We start from the raw sequence: 16904 nt of genomic DNA, 5'->3' as shown, positions 1-16904 counted from the left end.
AAGTAGGGCATACTGCCTAGGTGATTTTCAGAACTGCAAATGTGATCGTAAAAGCAAAGTAATTGTTAGGCAATCAGTACCTTAAGATAAATGTGCCACCAAGTTTCTGAACTACTTCTTTCCTTAGGAGGTGACCTATTGAGAAACAAACCCTGGGCAAACCTGCTGTTCTGCACCAAGGGTGGAAAAAATGTCACAAGTTACAACCTCCTATTCCTATGATGCTCCAACAGACTTCATCAATTTTACATCTTTGAAGGATGAGGAAGATACCCAAAACATAGATTCCTGGTTTGGTAAGTATCTGCTTTCTCTAGTTGTTTTAAGGGTTAGTGACTTGCTTTGTGCTGGGGACCTTTCAAAAATAGAAGGGATTGTAGATAACCAAAATATAAATTCCTGCGCTTCCCTGGTGGTGCAGTGGTTAAGAATCTGCCTGCCAATGCAGGGGACATGGGTTTTAGCCCTGGTCCGGGAAGATCCCACATGCTGCGGAGCAACTAAGCCCATGCGCCACAACTACTGAGCCTGCGCTCTAGAGCCCGCGAGCCACAACTACTGAGCCTGCATGCCACGGTTACTAAAGCCCGTGTGCCTAGAGCCCGTGCTCCGGAACAAGAGAAGCCACTGCATTGAGAAGCCCGCACACCGCAACGAAGAGTAGCCCCTGCTCGCCGCAACTAGGGAAAGCCTGCGTGGAACAACGAAGACCCAACGCAGCCAAAAATAAATAAATAAAATAAATAAATTTATAAAAATAAATAAATTAAAAAATATAAATTCTTTTCTGCACCAAGATACTTTGTCATCCCCGATATGATAGAAATAATCGAGATGCCCAGTATTTTGGGAATGGACTATCAGTAGAAATCAATGTTTTCCAGTTAAGAATGACAAATATTTAAGCTTTAGGGACATATGGTAAGATCTAGATGAAACAAAGTTGAGTGAAGTTCTAGGACATGTCTGTAGTGATGGCAGTCACATAAAAACTTGCTCTACTGTCACTGGGCATAGAGTATACTATTACAACTAGGATGTTGACAGTCTTACTCAGATTTCTCCAGCTTGACTTGTATTTATTTTTATTTATGTGTATTAAATTCTGTGCAATTTTATCACCTGTGTAGGTTTGTTGATCTGCTGCCACAGTCAAGATATCAAACAGTTCTAACATCACAAGGACCCTGTGTTGCCCTTTTATAACTATACTCATCTCCCTCTTGCTGCTTCTCCCCAGTTCTTTTTCTGTTTGATTTTGGTCCCACCACAGAGCTTGAGGGATCTTAGTTCCCCGACCAGGGATCGAACCTATGGCCCCTGCAGTGGAAGCAGGGAGTCCTAACCACGGGACCTCTAGGAAATTCCCCCCAGTTCTTTTTTTTTTCGTTGCGGGGCACAGGCTCCGGACGCGCAGTTTCAGCGGCCATGGCTCATGGGCCCAGCCGCTCTGCGGCATGTGGGATCTTCCTGGACTGGAGCACAAACCCACGTCCCCTGCATCGGCAGGCGGACTCTCAACCACAGCGCCACCAGGGAAGCACCCCAGTTCATTTTTAAATGGAGGAATTATACTACTCAGAACCCAAACTCCAAATAGAGATAGGATTGCCTGATGTTGGAGCAGGTGATATGACACAAAATTTGACACCAGGTCAACAAATAACGATGTGGTTTTATTTTTATATTACGTTGGAATAATATCTGAGCCCAGTGATATGTGAGGCTAGTATTTGCTGGGACTCCTTCATTTTCTTCTATCTCATGTCCTTATCCTCCTCATTAAGAGAAATCAGTATGTGATGGGGGATAGAACTTAGCCATTGCAGCTGTACTTAACACTTATAATGCAGTGTCCAAATGTGATGGCATATGCCATTCTCTTGGAAAAGGATTCTAATAAAATCCAGTGGATATCCTGAGAGGAGGGGTCTTTTGGGTGTGGTGTAGGAGGAAGGGTGGATAAGACGGCCAGCTGCCATAAAAGGTCTTCTCCATGCCCTTGGCCCACAGAAACCCTGAGGAAATAGCTGAGTTGTCTATCTCTTTTTCCAAGTTTTTCTTGAAAACAAGAAAGGAAGTATTAATATAACAATACTATTAGATACAGTTTGGAAGAAAAAATGAATCCCACTATTTTTTTTCAAAATCACCTTAGTTCTAATATATTACTTTCTAACTTTCTTCCAAATAATCACATCTTTTTACACAGTTGAAATCAGAGTGCACATTCACAGAGTTATTGCTGGGGCTCGCCACATTCCTAAAATTTCTATCAGTAGGCTGTTGGTAGAACACGCTTTTCACTGCTTTGCACTGGCTTTTGGGCATAGCAGAACCTAAGATAAAATTCCTTAAGAGAGCCTAACTCTGTTCCATACTCATACACCCCACACTCTCCTAGTTGAGGAAGAGCCTCAACACGATTAGACTATCAGATGTCCCTTGTAAGCCTTGCAGGTCTTGCTGGATACAGTTTTCTTTAAGAGAAACATGATGTATTTAGGTGGTAGATAAGGCCAGTTTATGCTTGTATGGTCCTGAATGTGTATCAAGCAAAGATAAGGAGCTATTCACAATGCAGAGTCTGCACTTCTTTTCTGTGATACATTGTTCAGTGTTGCCAGTGTTTTAGTGATAGTTTTTGCAGTCGCTCTGACATATAGTGTGTACTTATTCCGTTTTGATCACTAGAACTTTGCTGGTACTTGCAAATGAGTTAGAAGTATACTGGTAGGAGGCTTTATTTAGGCCCCATATTAAGTGTATGACACTAATTTATTTTGCTTTCTTGCTGATTGTTTACACGATGATGATTTTACCTTTTCACAGAAGAGAAGGCCAATTTGGAGAATAAGTTTCCTGGGAAGAATGGTACAGGAGGGCTTTTTCCGGGCAAAACTCCTCTGAGAACAGCTAATCTTCAGCAAGATGTCACACCTTTGAGACCAGGTAAGAAAGAACATCTTAGAAAAAAGCTGCTTGGCAGAATGGTTGAACAGTATATTAGGAACCTGAGGGATCTGGGGATATTACCTAAATGATGTATCCCTTGGATTTTAATTGGTGAAATGTGCTAATTCATTTATTCATTTCATGGTGAACATGAAACTAATGATGTGCTGCATTTTTTTTTTTTTTTGTTCCTAGTCTTTTGGAAATTCAGCTAACATAGAATTTTATTGCCAGATATATAACTATTTTCTTTTTATGACTAGATTTAATGTAACCTAACCTCGGTCTGGCTGGGTAACAAAACAGCAGGAGGAAAGAATGTACTGCTTGCTAACTGTACAAGAATTCTTTGAGTCACGTATCTGATTTTTAAAGATGATTGACACTTAAACTAGTAGTTACTAAATCTGCAAGATACTGTCTATTTGATTAAAACAAAAAAAGTTTCTTTAAATCCTCAAAAATGATTCTTGTTTTGAAATAGTAGCTATATTTAGATTAATTCACATATCATACAATTCACCTGCTTAAAATGTACATTTCAATGTTTTTTCATATATTCACAGCATAGTTGTGCAGTCATCACCACAATCAATTTAGAACATTTGAAAATTAATCTTATGGGTAAATCTGAAACTAGCCTCAGTCACACCAATAACTAGAGGGCCGTATCAGAAAATGGCTGTATTTTCAGTGAACTTGCGTAGTTTGCAGAGTCTGAGTTGCTAGGCTGACTTTTAAATAGTTTATTCATGAGTACAGGTGATATCTATTGAATTTGGGATCTGGACAAGGATCCTGAACTTTTACATCCATCTTTCTTGCATAAGAGGTTAGAACTATGTGCATGTTTCACTTGAGGTGCTTAGAAGTGTGGCAGATTTTCTGTTGCTTTGATGGTCTTTGTGCTCTTCTTGAATTGAAAGAGGATGTGATGTACCTAGTTTGTCTGGACCACTTTCAGTTTAAGACTGTTATATCAGCAGTAAGCCCCAGAGCAAGAGACCTCTGCATGGCCCATCATTTGGCAAAGACCATGTACCCTGCTTCCATGCATGTATACCCCTTGGGCTCTGCAGTCTTTTTGTTCTTTGTTAGCACACATTCTTACCTGTCTCATTAGTGCTATTCCCTCGGCCTTGAATACCTTTAATCTAACTGAGAAGTCCTTACTTATCATTCAAGTTCCAGCTCAAATATCTTTTCTCTAATTGATTCCCCTTATTTGTGTTCTCAAAGCACTTTTCAGACCTCTATTTTGATTTCAAGTTTCTATTGTGTTGCTAGTACAAAGAAATACAATTAATTTTTCTATGTCCATCTTATATCCTACAATCTTCTAAACTCAGTAGTGTTTGTATCTTTTTTGTAGATTCCATCAGATTCCTACAAACGTGATTATGTTATCTACCTTTTGTTTCTTTTTCTTTCTTGCATACTGCACCTTTAGTAGGATGCTGAATAGGAGTAGAGAAGTAGACATGCTTGTTTTATTCCTGATCTTACGGCAAAAACATTCAGGCTTTCACCATTAAGTATGATGTTAACTGTAGTTTTTTCATAGATGCCCTTTATCAGGCTGAGGAATTTCCCTTCTATTCCTATTTTTTTTTTATCTTGATTCCTTTGTTTTTTTTTTTTTTTTTTTTTTTTTTGTTATGCGGGCCTCTCACTGTTGTGGCCTCTCCCGTTGCGGAGCGAAGGCTCCGGACGCACAGGCTCAGCGGCCATGGCTCACGGGCCTAGCCGCTCCGCGGCATGTGGGATCCTCCCAGACCGGGGCACGAACCCGTGTCCCCTGCATCTGCAGGCGGACTCTCAACCACTGCGCCACCAGGGAAGCCCGATTCCTTTGTTTTTATATTCCTATTTTGCTGATAATTTTTATAGTAATGGATGCTAGATTTTCTCAAATGCTTTTTCTGCATTTATTAAAACGTTTATATGATTTTTTTTCTTTTTTCTTTTATTCTTTAACTATGCTCAGTTATGCTGATTTTCCAATTTTAAGCCAACCTTTCATTTCTGGGATGAACCCCCAATTGGTCAGGATGGTATTTTTCTTTTTATATATGTATTAGGTTCAGCTTGCTACATTTTTTTGTTAAAAATTTTTTCATCTATGTTCATGAGGAGTAATGATCTGTAGTTTTCCTTTCTTATGATGCCTTTGTTTGATTTTGATAGAGTAATGTCGGCCTTACTCTATAAATATTCCCTTCTCTTCATTTCTCTGGAAGAATTTGTGTAAAATAGATATTACATCTTTCTTAAATGTTTGGTAGAATTCACCAGTGAAGCCATCTGGTTCTGGACTTTTGTTTGTTGGGAGTTTTTTTTAAATTACTGATTCAATTTCATTGCTAGTAATTGGTTTCTTCGAATTTTCTATTTCTTCCTTGTTCAGTCTTAGGAGATTTTACATTTCTAGGATTTGTCCATTTCTTCTAGGTTGTCCATTTTATTGGCATATAGATGGTTGTAGTAATCTCCTATGATCCTTTGTATTTCTGTGGTGTGAGTTTTAACTTCTCCTTTTTCATTTCTGATTTTATTGATTTGGGCCCTCTCTCTTTTTTTCTTGAAGAGTCTGGTTAAAAGTCTATCAATTTTATTTATCTTCTCAAAGAACCAGCTCTTAGTTTCATTGATCTTTTCTATTTTTTTAGTCTCTATTTCACTTATTTCCATTTATTCATTTCTTTCTGCTCTGGTCTTTATGATTTCTTTCCTTCTACTAACTTTGTGTTTTGTTTGTTCTTCTTTTTCTAGTTCCTTTAGGTGTAAGCTTAGGTTGTTTGAGATTTTTCTTGTTTCCTGAGGTAAGCTTCTATTGCTATAAACTTCCCTCTTAGAACAGCTTTTCCTGCATCCCATAGATTTTTGGATTGTTGTGTTTTTGTTTTCATTTGTTTCCAGGTATATTTTGATTTCTTCAGTGATCCATTGGTTGTTTAGTAGCATATTGTTTAGACTCTATGTGTTTTTGTTTCTTGCAGTTTTTTTCTGATAGTTGACTTTTAGTCTCATAGTGTTATGGTCAGAAAAGATGCTTAATATGATTTCAGCTTTTTTAAAGTTACTGAGGCTTGTTTTGTGGCCTAGCATGTGATCTATCCTGGAGAATGTTCCATGTGCACTTGGAAAGAATATGTATTTTGCTGCTTTTGGATAGAATGTTTTCTCTCTATATATATATATGGTCTAATGTGTCATTTAAGGCCAGTGTTTCCTTACTGGTTTTCTGTCTAGATGATCTGTTCATTGATATAAGTGGGGTGTTAAAAGTCCCCTACTGTTATTGTGTTACTGTCAATTTCTCCCTTTCTGTCTGTAAATATTTGCTTTATGTATCTAGGTGGTTCTCTGTTGGGTGCATATATATTTATAATTGCTATATCTTCTTTTTGGATTGATTCCTTGATCATTATGTAGTGTACTTCTTTGTCTCTTGTAACATTCTTTGTTTTAAAGTCTATTTTGTCTGATATAATTATTACCACCCCATTTTCTTTTGATTTCCATTTGCATGGAATACTCTTTTCCATCCCCTCACCTTCAGTCTGAGTGTGTCTTTAGATTTGAAGTGAGTCTCTTGTAGGCAGCATATATATGGGTCTTGTTTTTGTATCCATTCAGCCACTTTGTGTCTTTTGATTGGAACATTTAGTCCATCTGCATGTAAAGTAATTATTGATATGTATCTACTTATCGCCATTTTGTTAATTTTTGGGTTGTTTTTGTATGTCAGGTTTTGTTCCTTTGTTCTTTTTTTATTCTCTTCCCTTGTGGTTTGATGACTGTCTTTAGTGTTATATTTGGATTCCTTCTCTTTGTGTGTGTGTGTGTGTATCTATTATAGATTTTTGGTTTGTGATTACCGTGAGGTTTATATTTATCAATCTGTATATCTCTGATTATTTTAAGTTGCTGATCTCATAACTTCAAATGCATTTTAACAACTCTGCATTTGTACTCTCCTCCCTGTATGATTACTGTTTTGACATCATATTTTACATCTAATTGTTTCGTGTATCCCTTAACTGCTTATTGTAGATACAGATGATTTTTTTTTGTCTTTTAACCTTCCTATTAGCTTTGTATGTGGTTGATTTACTACTTTTACTGTATATTTGCCTTTACCAATGAGATATTTCCTTTTGTAATGTTCATGTTTCTAGTTGTGGTCTTTTCTTTTTCACTTAGTGAAGTCCCTTTAACATTTCTTATAAAGCTGCCTTTGGTAGTGCTGAATTCTTTTAGCTTTTGCTTGTCTGTAAAACTTTTGATGTGTCCATCAAATCTGAATGAGAGCCTTGCTGGGTAAAGTATTCTTGGTTGTAGGTTTTTCCCTTTCATCACTTTAAATATATTGTGCCACTTCCTTCTGGCCTGCAGTTTCTGCTGAAAAGTCAGCTGATAGCCTTATGGGAGTTTCCTTGTATGTAACTTGTTGCTTTTTCCTTGCTACTTTTAATATAGAATTGCAGATTAAAAGATTTTTTTCTTGACTTCTCTGAAGGCATTATTCTGTTATCGTTTATCGTCCTGTGTTACTGATGAGGAATTCAGCTTATCCTATTTTCCTTCCTTAGGTGATTTCTTTTTCTCTATGGAAGCTTTCAGAATTTTATCTTTTTAAAATGTCATAAGAAGATGTTAAAATAAAAAATGTCATGAGAATGTGTTTGGGATACTTTTTTCTGAGGTGATGCCTTAGGCTGGCAAATAGGCAGGGCCCTGGATACTTCATTTCTGCTTCAACCAAAGTAGCTTTTATAAATTGCTCTTCTGCATAAGATTTCACTGCTTAGGAGGGATACACATACACACACACACACACACACACACACACACAATTTGCAATCTAGAATTCTATATTAAGTCATATATATACACATGTATCTCTCATCTCCAATTCATTTCCTTGGGATTTGAGTACTGACTAGTTTTTGCTTTCTTGCAGTTGACAACACTTATAACAAAGAGGCAGAAAAAGAAAACCTGGTGGAAGAGTCCATTCCAACAAATGCTTGTTCTTCTCTGAAAGTCAAAGGAACCACATCAAGAAATATTCAAGCTCAGCCTCAGAGGTAAGACTGTTTTGGTGTTCAAAAGTGGTGGTTATATTAATAATGTTCAAAGAAGAGTTACTGGAGCACCTACTATATGTCCCATACTACATTAGACTCTTCATGTTACCTTATTTAATCTTCATAACACTTATGAGTTGTAGGTAACATGCTTAATTTATAGATAAGGGCTCAGAGGTACTAAGTTGCTTGCCCAAGGCAGATTTATTTCAGAGACAGGATTCAGACTGATCACTTTGGTTCCAAAGTCCTTGCTATTTGCGCTGTCAACATGGGTTGCCATTTACATTTATTTGTATGGATATGTGGCAAGTTTGTTTTTTTTCCTGTGTATAGGTTGTAAATAAACTTCATAAGGGCAAGTGTCATGTATCCTTAGTACCTAACAGTGTCTTGCAGGAGCAAAGCTGAATAAAGTCTTGAGTGAAGGGGTGGATGGATGGGTGGGGTAAGCTGTACTCTTGGCACTAGGAACCTCTGAAAATCTAATGTCTTTGAATGTTGCACTTTGTATCGGTATCCTCTTTTTAACCAAAACAAAGCTGTTAGTCTTAATATTAGTTGCCTTCAGATGGCACTAATCAAAAGATTATTTGAATTAGGTTTTTTTAAACTTTCACTTGGGAGTTCCTGGTGGTCCAGTGGTTAGGACTCAGCACTTTCACTGCCATGGCCTGGGTTCAATCCCTGGTCGGAGAACTGAGATTCCACAAGCCACACAACATGGCCAAAAAGAAAAAAAAAAAAAAATCTTTCACCATCTAATAATTACCACTCACCCATAGAGTTTAAATTCCAGGACTGAGGACTTCCTTGGTGGTCCAGTGGCTAAGATTCCACGCTCCCTATGCAGGGGGCCCGGGTTGGTTCCGTGGCCAGGGAACTAGATCCCACATGCTGCAATGGCATGAGTTCGTATGCCACAACTAAACATTCCATATACCACAACTAAAAGATCCCGTATGCTGCAATGAAGATCCCAAGTGCCGCAGCTAAGACCCAGTGCAGCCAAATAAACAAATAAATATTTGAAAATAAATAAATAAATTCCAGAACTATTTAATGCTTTATACTTTGTTGTCAACAATATTGAGGAATGGCAGAGTATTTATAATACTATTGCTCAGAAATAATGAAATTACCCTTTACCAGCCTCATGCTGGTATAAGGGGATCACCTTTTGAAGATGGTATCATACATGCTTATTTTAATCTTTTCTGGTGAAGAAGCCCCTTTTAATTGAAAAATTCTGTGAGATTCAACCAGCTATCACAGGAAATTTAAGAGATTGCTCCAGGTTGATTCTATGGTTTCTGTTCCATGTTTAGATTGTTAAGTCCCTATGGAAAAGGGACCCAGTATCCTATAGATTCCTTCAGAGTCCAAGATAGTGCTAGTGTCTTGGCTTCTGCATTTTGAATATGTATATGATTACTAAAATTGCCCCACATTCTGAATGAATTTTTGAATGCTTTTTGGAAATGATGGTATGACAGAAAGCCAGCTGTTCACAGAGTCAGAAGACCTGAATTGTTTTTGTTTCGTTTGTTTTAAAGGCAGGTATCTCTACTACTCAAAACCTTAGTTTACTGAGAATAACCGTCTCTCTCAGGCTTATTGCAAGAAATGGCCAAATAGGATAACATGTGGTAGTAGTGTGTAAATGAGACTCCATTATGAAAATGCATAAAGAGGTAAAACATTAGTGCCATTTATCTTAGATCTCAGATTTGTCTTAGTCTAGGGATGCCTAATCTAGAAAAGAATAGCAGATGGAATAGGAAGGTATAGATAATCATACAAATTTCCTACAATTTTCTTCTCACATGATTTTGATGGATAAGCTAAAAGATGGCCAAAACTCCTTTGACTCAGAATAGTTAAAAGTCAATAAGGCCTTAGTCTATAATAATAATTTTTCCATGCAGGTGTTGCTTTACCACATATATTTTTAAAATAAATTTATTTATTTCTTTATTTATTTTTGGCTGCATTGGGTCTTTGTTGCTGTGTGTGGGCTTTCTCTAGTTGTGGCTAGCGGGCCTACTCTTTGTTGCAGTGCACGGGCTTCTCATTGCGGTGGCTTCTCTTGTTGCGGAGCACGGGCTCTAGGCGCACGGGCTTCAGTAGCTGTGGCTCGAAGGCTCTAGAGTGCAGGCTCAGTAGTTGTGGTGCACGGGCTTAGTTGCTCTGCAGCATGTGGGATCTTCCCGGACCAGGGCTCAAACCCGTGTCTCCTGCATTAGCAGGCAGATTCTTAACCACTGTGCCACCAGGGAAGCCCCACATATATGTTTTAATTTTTTTAGTCTCATCCCTTAGCAACTTCTCCCTAAAGACATTCAGCAATTCTTCTCCTGACTTGATAATATCATTGTAAATTGAATTTAAGTAGTGGTCCAAAATGGCCATGTCTTCATGTACTTTGCCTTCTTTCCTTCTAATTTTTAATGAAACCCTGTCCATTTAAAAAAAATTAACTAATTTTATTGGGGTATAATATGCATATAGAAAAATGTACCGCTCTTGAGGGCACAGTCTGATTAGTTTTGACAAGTCTATAATGCAACCACGATACCAATATAGAACAAATTCCATCACCTCAGTACATTCCCTCATTCCTCTCCCTTTAAATTCAACTTTTACTGTTCTTTCTGCCTTCTCACTTTCCCGCCTCCCACCCAGAGGCAGCCACTGTTCTGATTTCTGTCGCCATAGATTAACTTTGCCTGTTCTAGATATTTTTATAAATGGAATTGTATAGTATGTACTCTTTTATATCTGAGTTCTTTCACTTAGCATGTGCTTTTGAGATTCATTCATGTCATTGCATATATTAATATTTTGTTCCTTTTTATTGCTGATAATAAATTCTGTTGGATGGATATACCACAGTATATCCATTAACCAGTTGAGGACATTTGAGTTGTTTCCAGTTTGGGATTATGATAAATAAAGCTGCTACGAGTAGTTTGCCTATAGATTTTTGTGAGGACTTGTTTCTCTTGGGTGAATACCTAGGAGTGAAATTGCTGGACTGTACTGCTAAGTGTATGTTTATAACAAACAGAATTTTTCCAAAGTGACTGTACCATTTTACATTCCCATTAGCAGTATATGAGAGTATCAGTTGCTCCATATCCTGGCCAACACTTGGTATTGTCAGTCTCTTTAATGATATTTCATTGTATTTTTAAAAAAATAAATTTATTTATTTATCTATTTTTGGCTGCGTTGGGTCTTCGTTGCTATGCTCAGGCTTTCTGTAGTTGCAGTGAGCAGGGGCTACTCTTCGTTGCGGTGTGCGGGCTTCTCATTGCGGTGGCTTCTCTTGTTGTGGAGCATGAACTCTAGGCGCGTGGGCTCAGTAGTTGTGGCTCGTGGGCTCTAGAGCACAGGCTCAGTAGTTGTGGCACATGGGCTTAGTTGCTTCGCGGCATGTGGGATCTTCCCGGACCAAGGCTGGAACCCGTGTCCCCTGCATTGGCAGGCAGATTCTTAACCACTGAGCCACCAGGGAAGTCCCTCATTGTGTTTTTTTTTTTTTTTTTTTTTTTTTTTGCGGTAGGCGGGCCTCTCACTGTTGTGGCCTCTCCCCTTGCAGAGCACAGGCTCCGGATGCGCAGGCTCAGCAGCCATGGCTCACGGGCCTAGCCGCTCTGCGGCATGTGGGGATCTTCCCAGACCGGGGCACGAACCCGTGTCCCCTGCATCGGCAGGCGGACTCTCAACCACTGCGCCACCAGGGAAGCCCCCTCATTGTGTTTTTAATTTGTATTTTTCTGATGACTGATGATGTTGATCACATTTTCATGTGATTACTGGCCATTCATATATCTACATATACAGTTGTTTTTTTAGTCTGGCTCCCTGGAGTCTCCCCTGTGCCTGAAAATGTTAGTGGTCAGCCAAGACCAAGTAGAGTTTATACTCAGGCTTAAGGGTTCATCCTCTCTGGTTCTCTTGCTTCTCATTTTGCCTCTAAATTTCCAGTTGTTTTGCCAGCCCTAATGTTTGTCTTCTGATACCTAAAGCTAGTAAGACTTTAGCTGTGTGCCATTCTACTATATACACATTGGGGAATGCACTGAATCAAATAAAAACCAGCGAACTCACCAGTCTTACCTAGTGCATTTATGTCTTTTAAGGATGGGCACCTCACCAGTTTCTGCTTTTTCACTGGGCCCCCCAGTCTCCTCTAAACATGCATAGTTAGCATATATAGTAATACATAGGAATTTGTGCAGAGTTTTGGCTCAGACTTTGGGTGATACCTTTTCTGTAGCTCTTTCACTTCCGGGACTTTCCTCCTAAGTTTCCAGCTGCTGTACTGGCCTGAATTCTATCTTCCATTATCTACAGCCAGTGAGATTAGAGTTTTCTGCTGCTGGAGCTGCCGCATTTGGGGTGTGCCCTCAGGCAAAAAAGCTACTAACTCATAACTCTTAACCTTTGTAGTTGCTTTTCATGGATAAATGTTTCTCTTTTTTCTGCCTGCTTTTGGTCACTTTTCAGTGCCTTCAAGTAGTCATATTTTTATATATTGTGTACATTTTGTAATAATATACAAGAAGATTTGCATGATAAATGCACTCTGCATTACTCCATGTAATTGTTTTTATGAGTACTTTTAGAGATTGGTATGAAAATATTTGTAGATGAAAGATCTGAAATTTGGGATTTGCTTCAAAAGCTGGGGGTGGGGTGGATGGAGGGAAAATTGACAGTGTGATTGGCTATAAGTTGAAATTTTTAAAGCTGAAATGAGTAGTACCTGGTGGTTCATTATATTATTCTCTTCACTTTTTACTAAGTTTTAAATTCTTTATGATAAAGATTTTAAAATTAGGTACTCTATGCAATCTAATAAAAATTTGAATATGTACTAATACATCTTAAGACTTGAGAGAAATTAAGCAAGATCTAAATAAATGGCAGGACATAACCATGTTCATGGTTTGAGAGACTCAGTAATGTAAATATGTCAAATCTCTTTATCTGATGTATAGATTCAGTGCAATCTCTACAAAAATCCCAAAGGTTTTCATTTTGGACATTGATAAATTCTAGTAGATAACAATATTATAAAGCTACAGTAATTAAGACTTTGTGGTATTACCCAAGGATAAATGAGACCAATGGAATCAAATAAAAGCTTACTCTCTCATATATGGACACAATATATGACAAATGTGGTACTGCAGACCTTTGGGGAGAGGGTGTTTTTATTTTTCCCCCTTCAATAAACAATGATTGGACAATGGATAGCCACATAAAACAAAATGAGAATTAGCCCCTACCTCACTCCATAGAAAACAGTCAGTACAAGGTGGATTGTAGTTCTAAATGTGAAAGCTAAAGCTCATGTAAGGAAATATAGGAGAATATCTTCATGACCTTGGAATAGTGGAAGATTTCTTAAATAGAATCCACACAGAAAAACACTGACATGCTTTTAGGGAAGGAGGTTGTTGTATTTGAGCATATTTGTCTAATCAGATGATACCATAAGGAGAGTGAAAAGCCAACCCCTAGATTGAGAGGAGATATTTGTAACACTAAAAACCTACAAAGGGCCTCATATTCACAGAATATAAAGAATTCCTACTAATCAATTAGAAAAGGATTGACAATGTGGTAGAAAACAACCAAGAGACTTAACTAGCACTTTATGAAAGAGGATGGCCAAATGACCAGAAAACATGTGAAAAGGTGCTCAGTCTCACTGGGAAAAGCAAATTAAAACCACAATGAGTTTCTACTCTATACCAATTTATATGATTAAAATTAAGTCGTCCAACAATACTAACTGTTTTGGAGAATGTAGAGTAGTGTAGACTTCGTAAATTAGTCAGTGTAAGCATAAATTGGTACAAGCGCCTTGGAAAATAACTTTAGTTGATAAACCAATGTCTATCAATGACCTAGCAACCTTACAACTTAACATACCCAACAACAATGTGTACATCAAGAGACATTATGTGAGAATCAACAGTAGGCTGCATAAATAATTGTATGTTCCTACGATGAATGTTACACAGCATTGAAAATCAGTGAATTAGAACTATGTGAGTCAGTGTGGTTGAATCTCACAAACATAATGTTGAGTAAAATAAACCAAGACAGAAAAAATGCTTGCAGTAGTCTGATTATTACATAACGTTTTTTGTTTCCTTTCCAAACTAACAGACCATATTTATGGAATGCATGTCTGTATGGTAAAATGATAAAGAAAAAGTAATCATTACTGTAAAAGTCAAGATAGCATCTGCTGCCAGTGTTTTGTTTCTTAGTCTATGTGGTGATTTCATGAGTCTTCACTCTGTAATCATTTAACTTAATTTTTGTTTTGTGTACTTTTTGTTATGTGTTATATATTTTAACAAAAATAGGGGGCCATGGCTAAAAGAAAGTAGAGAAAATAAACACTTGGTAGTAAATTTCCAGGAGGTCTGATTTCTAATTTTAAGTCTGACAGCAATTAGCTGTGTAACAGGGTCAAATCACCTCATCTTTTTTTACTTTTACTCATACTTCCAAAAGGAGGGAGTTGTACTAGGTGATTGCCAGTGCCTTTTTACAAAATTAAATCAGCTCTATTGAGGTCTAATTTACAAACACCAATGCACTTAAGTACCAACATTTTATGGTGAATTTTCAAAAACTATCAGTAAGACAAGAAGGTATTAGATTTTTAGAGCAGAAATAATGCCACTTTTTTTTTAGAGCAGAAATAATACCACTTTTTATAGCCCTTTGTAGTTCGACATATTTTCACATTTCTGAGGAGTATTTGCATATATAGGAGATGTATTCATTACAAATAAGTTTTGTCAATTCTTCTACCATAGAAGATCTCTTAGACTCTCTGCTCAGAAGAATTTGGAACGGAAAGAAAAACATCATGTACAAATGAAAGCCAAGAGATGTGCTACTCCTGTAATCATCAATGAAATTCCACCCTCCAAAAAAATGAGAGTGTAAGTAGCCACAGCTTCTGTCTTTTGACATAGATTTTACCCCGTTTGCTCCTATAGTAATAAGAAGCAGAATACATGGTGCTTGTTCTTATTTTTATCAGTTAGGAATGTATTTTGCTGAAGGTAATAGCCTATTTAACTAGAGAGGTTTAAGGAATAGTGATTTATTTGCTTCACAGAAGTCTGAAAGTAGTTTGCTGCTAGCTTTGGTTCAATGACATCTCTTTGAGTCTTAGGGGTTTTTTTCATACTTGTTGCTCAAGATGGCTGCTCTCTGTTTCTTAGCTTCTTCTTAGTGCTTGTTGCCTCATTACCTGAAGATAGCTACTATATCTCTAGGTATCATATCCATGTTTGAGAGAAGAAGAAGGGTCTGGCAAAGAGAGGGGCAGCACCCATATCAGGAAAGTGAAATATTTTCCAGAAACACTTATGTTATACCTCAGTTGACTGAACTGTAAATTAGATCCCCTCTAGTTGCAGTAGAGACCATTGAAGCAAGTACAATACTTTTGCCTTCATACATTGCTGCCCCAAGCAAAATTAGGGTTCTGTTAATAAGAAAGAAAGTGGAATAAATATTGAGAAGACAACTAGCTGTCTGGCATTTGTTCAGTTGATGATGAGCAGTTGGAATCTCTTCCTACCCTCCTGAACCATCATCAGACAACTCTTACCCTGACTTCTATTGGCATTCTCAAAGTTCACCCATTGTAGCCATTGGTATATATGATCTGATGATACTATTGGAAGAATCTTGCTGTTGAAACATGGTTGTTGTCCTAAAGAATGAGAAAATTTAAGCCATGTGTGGTAGATCTGGGGAGGAGGGTAGAGCAGGATATGCTGTAGGGAATTGAGAGTATATTTTTTGTCCTTTTCAACTCAAGTTCTCACAATAAAAAGAAGCCAGAGGAAGAGGAAGAATGCAGTGCTCATCAAGATACTTCTGAAAAGAATGAGTCTTCCCCAGAGAAAGCCAAGGGCAGACATACTGTGCCTTGTATCCCACCTGTAAGGTATGATTCTATCCTGAATTTCAGCTTTAGAGTCAGTAGAGTAAAATTACAAATGGGTACATCTACAGTCTGTTTGATGCACATGGAGCTTGGGAAACTCCGAAAGCCGTAACCATGGTAAGGTAAATTGTTTTACGTCCTTGTGGGTGTTTGAGTGTTACAGATTGAAAAAAATTAACTATTAAAACAAACGTAAAAGAAATATAGAAGGAAAAAGTTAGTGAAGGTTCTTACTACCTAAATTGAACAGTTTTTATTTTGCCAAGCTCCCTTCTGGACTTTACTCAAGTAAAATACATATTTTTACAATCAGTGTATAAGCAATCTTTGGGTTCTGCTTTATTCATTCGCTATGAGACTATTTTATTTTCTGTACTGCTACAAAATCTTCACATTTACCCTTTTTTTGATAGATTGTTAGCATTCTATCAAATTACATTTAACTATTTCCTGTTGAAAATGCTGTTTCCGATTTTTCACTATTATAAGGAATCAATGAACATCTTTACAGGCAGATCCTTTTCTTTGAGTAGTCTCCTCAGGATAAGGAAAGAGAAATTCCTTGATCTAAGATTATGGTCAGTTTTCTGGCTATTGATATTTATTGCTAATTTTATTTCTGAAATGAATGTGTGAATTTACAGTGCCATCAACTTTGAATGAATATTTTTATTTCCTTGTAGTCTCATCTGCATTGAATTTTTTACTTTAAAAATTGTTTCAAATTTAACTGATATGTTGATGGCATCAAATTATTTTAATTTTTATGTGTTTGCTGACAAGATTGTATAACTGTTACTGTAAGCATCTTTTCCAAAGTTCCTCTTGGGTGACTCATCTGTTTTCCTTTTCTATTT

At 37.4% G+C, this 16904-nt stretch overlaps 1 protein-coding gene across 3 annotated transcripts in view; it reads left to right on the top strand.

Moving 5' to 3' along the window:
* TPX2 (TPX2 microtubule nucleation factor) overlaps positions 1 to 16904 on the top strand; it is a 55230-nt gene that overhangs the window by 14610 nt on the left and 23716 nt on the right. For all 3 annotated transcript variants that reach the window (XM_081257199.1, XM_081257197.1, XM_081257198.1), the window contains exons 3-7: positions 128 to 296; positions 2833 to 2952; positions 7922 to 8048; positions 14900 to 15028; positions 15919 to 16047. In XM_081257199.1, coding sequence (XP_081113325.1) covers positions 191 to 296; positions 2833 to 2952; positions 7922 to 8048; positions 14900 to 15028; positions 15919 to 16047 — 611 coding nt within the window. In that variant the 5' untranslated portion in view covers positions 128 to 190. The remainder of the gene's footprint in view (positions 1 to 127; positions 297 to 2832; positions 2953 to 7921; positions 8049 to 14899; positions 15029 to 15918; positions 16048 to 16904) is intronic.

Source organism: Mesoplodon bidens, assembly GCF_964165515.1.
Source record: "Mesoplodon bidens genome assembly, chromosome: 15".
Lineage (NCBI taxonomy): Eukaryota > Metazoa > Chordata > Mammalia > Artiodactyla > Ziphiidae > Mesoplodon > Mesoplodon bidens.
The sequence above is the reverse complement of the archived record's forward strand: the minus strand, read 5'-3'. Positions and strand labels throughout refer to the sequence as shown.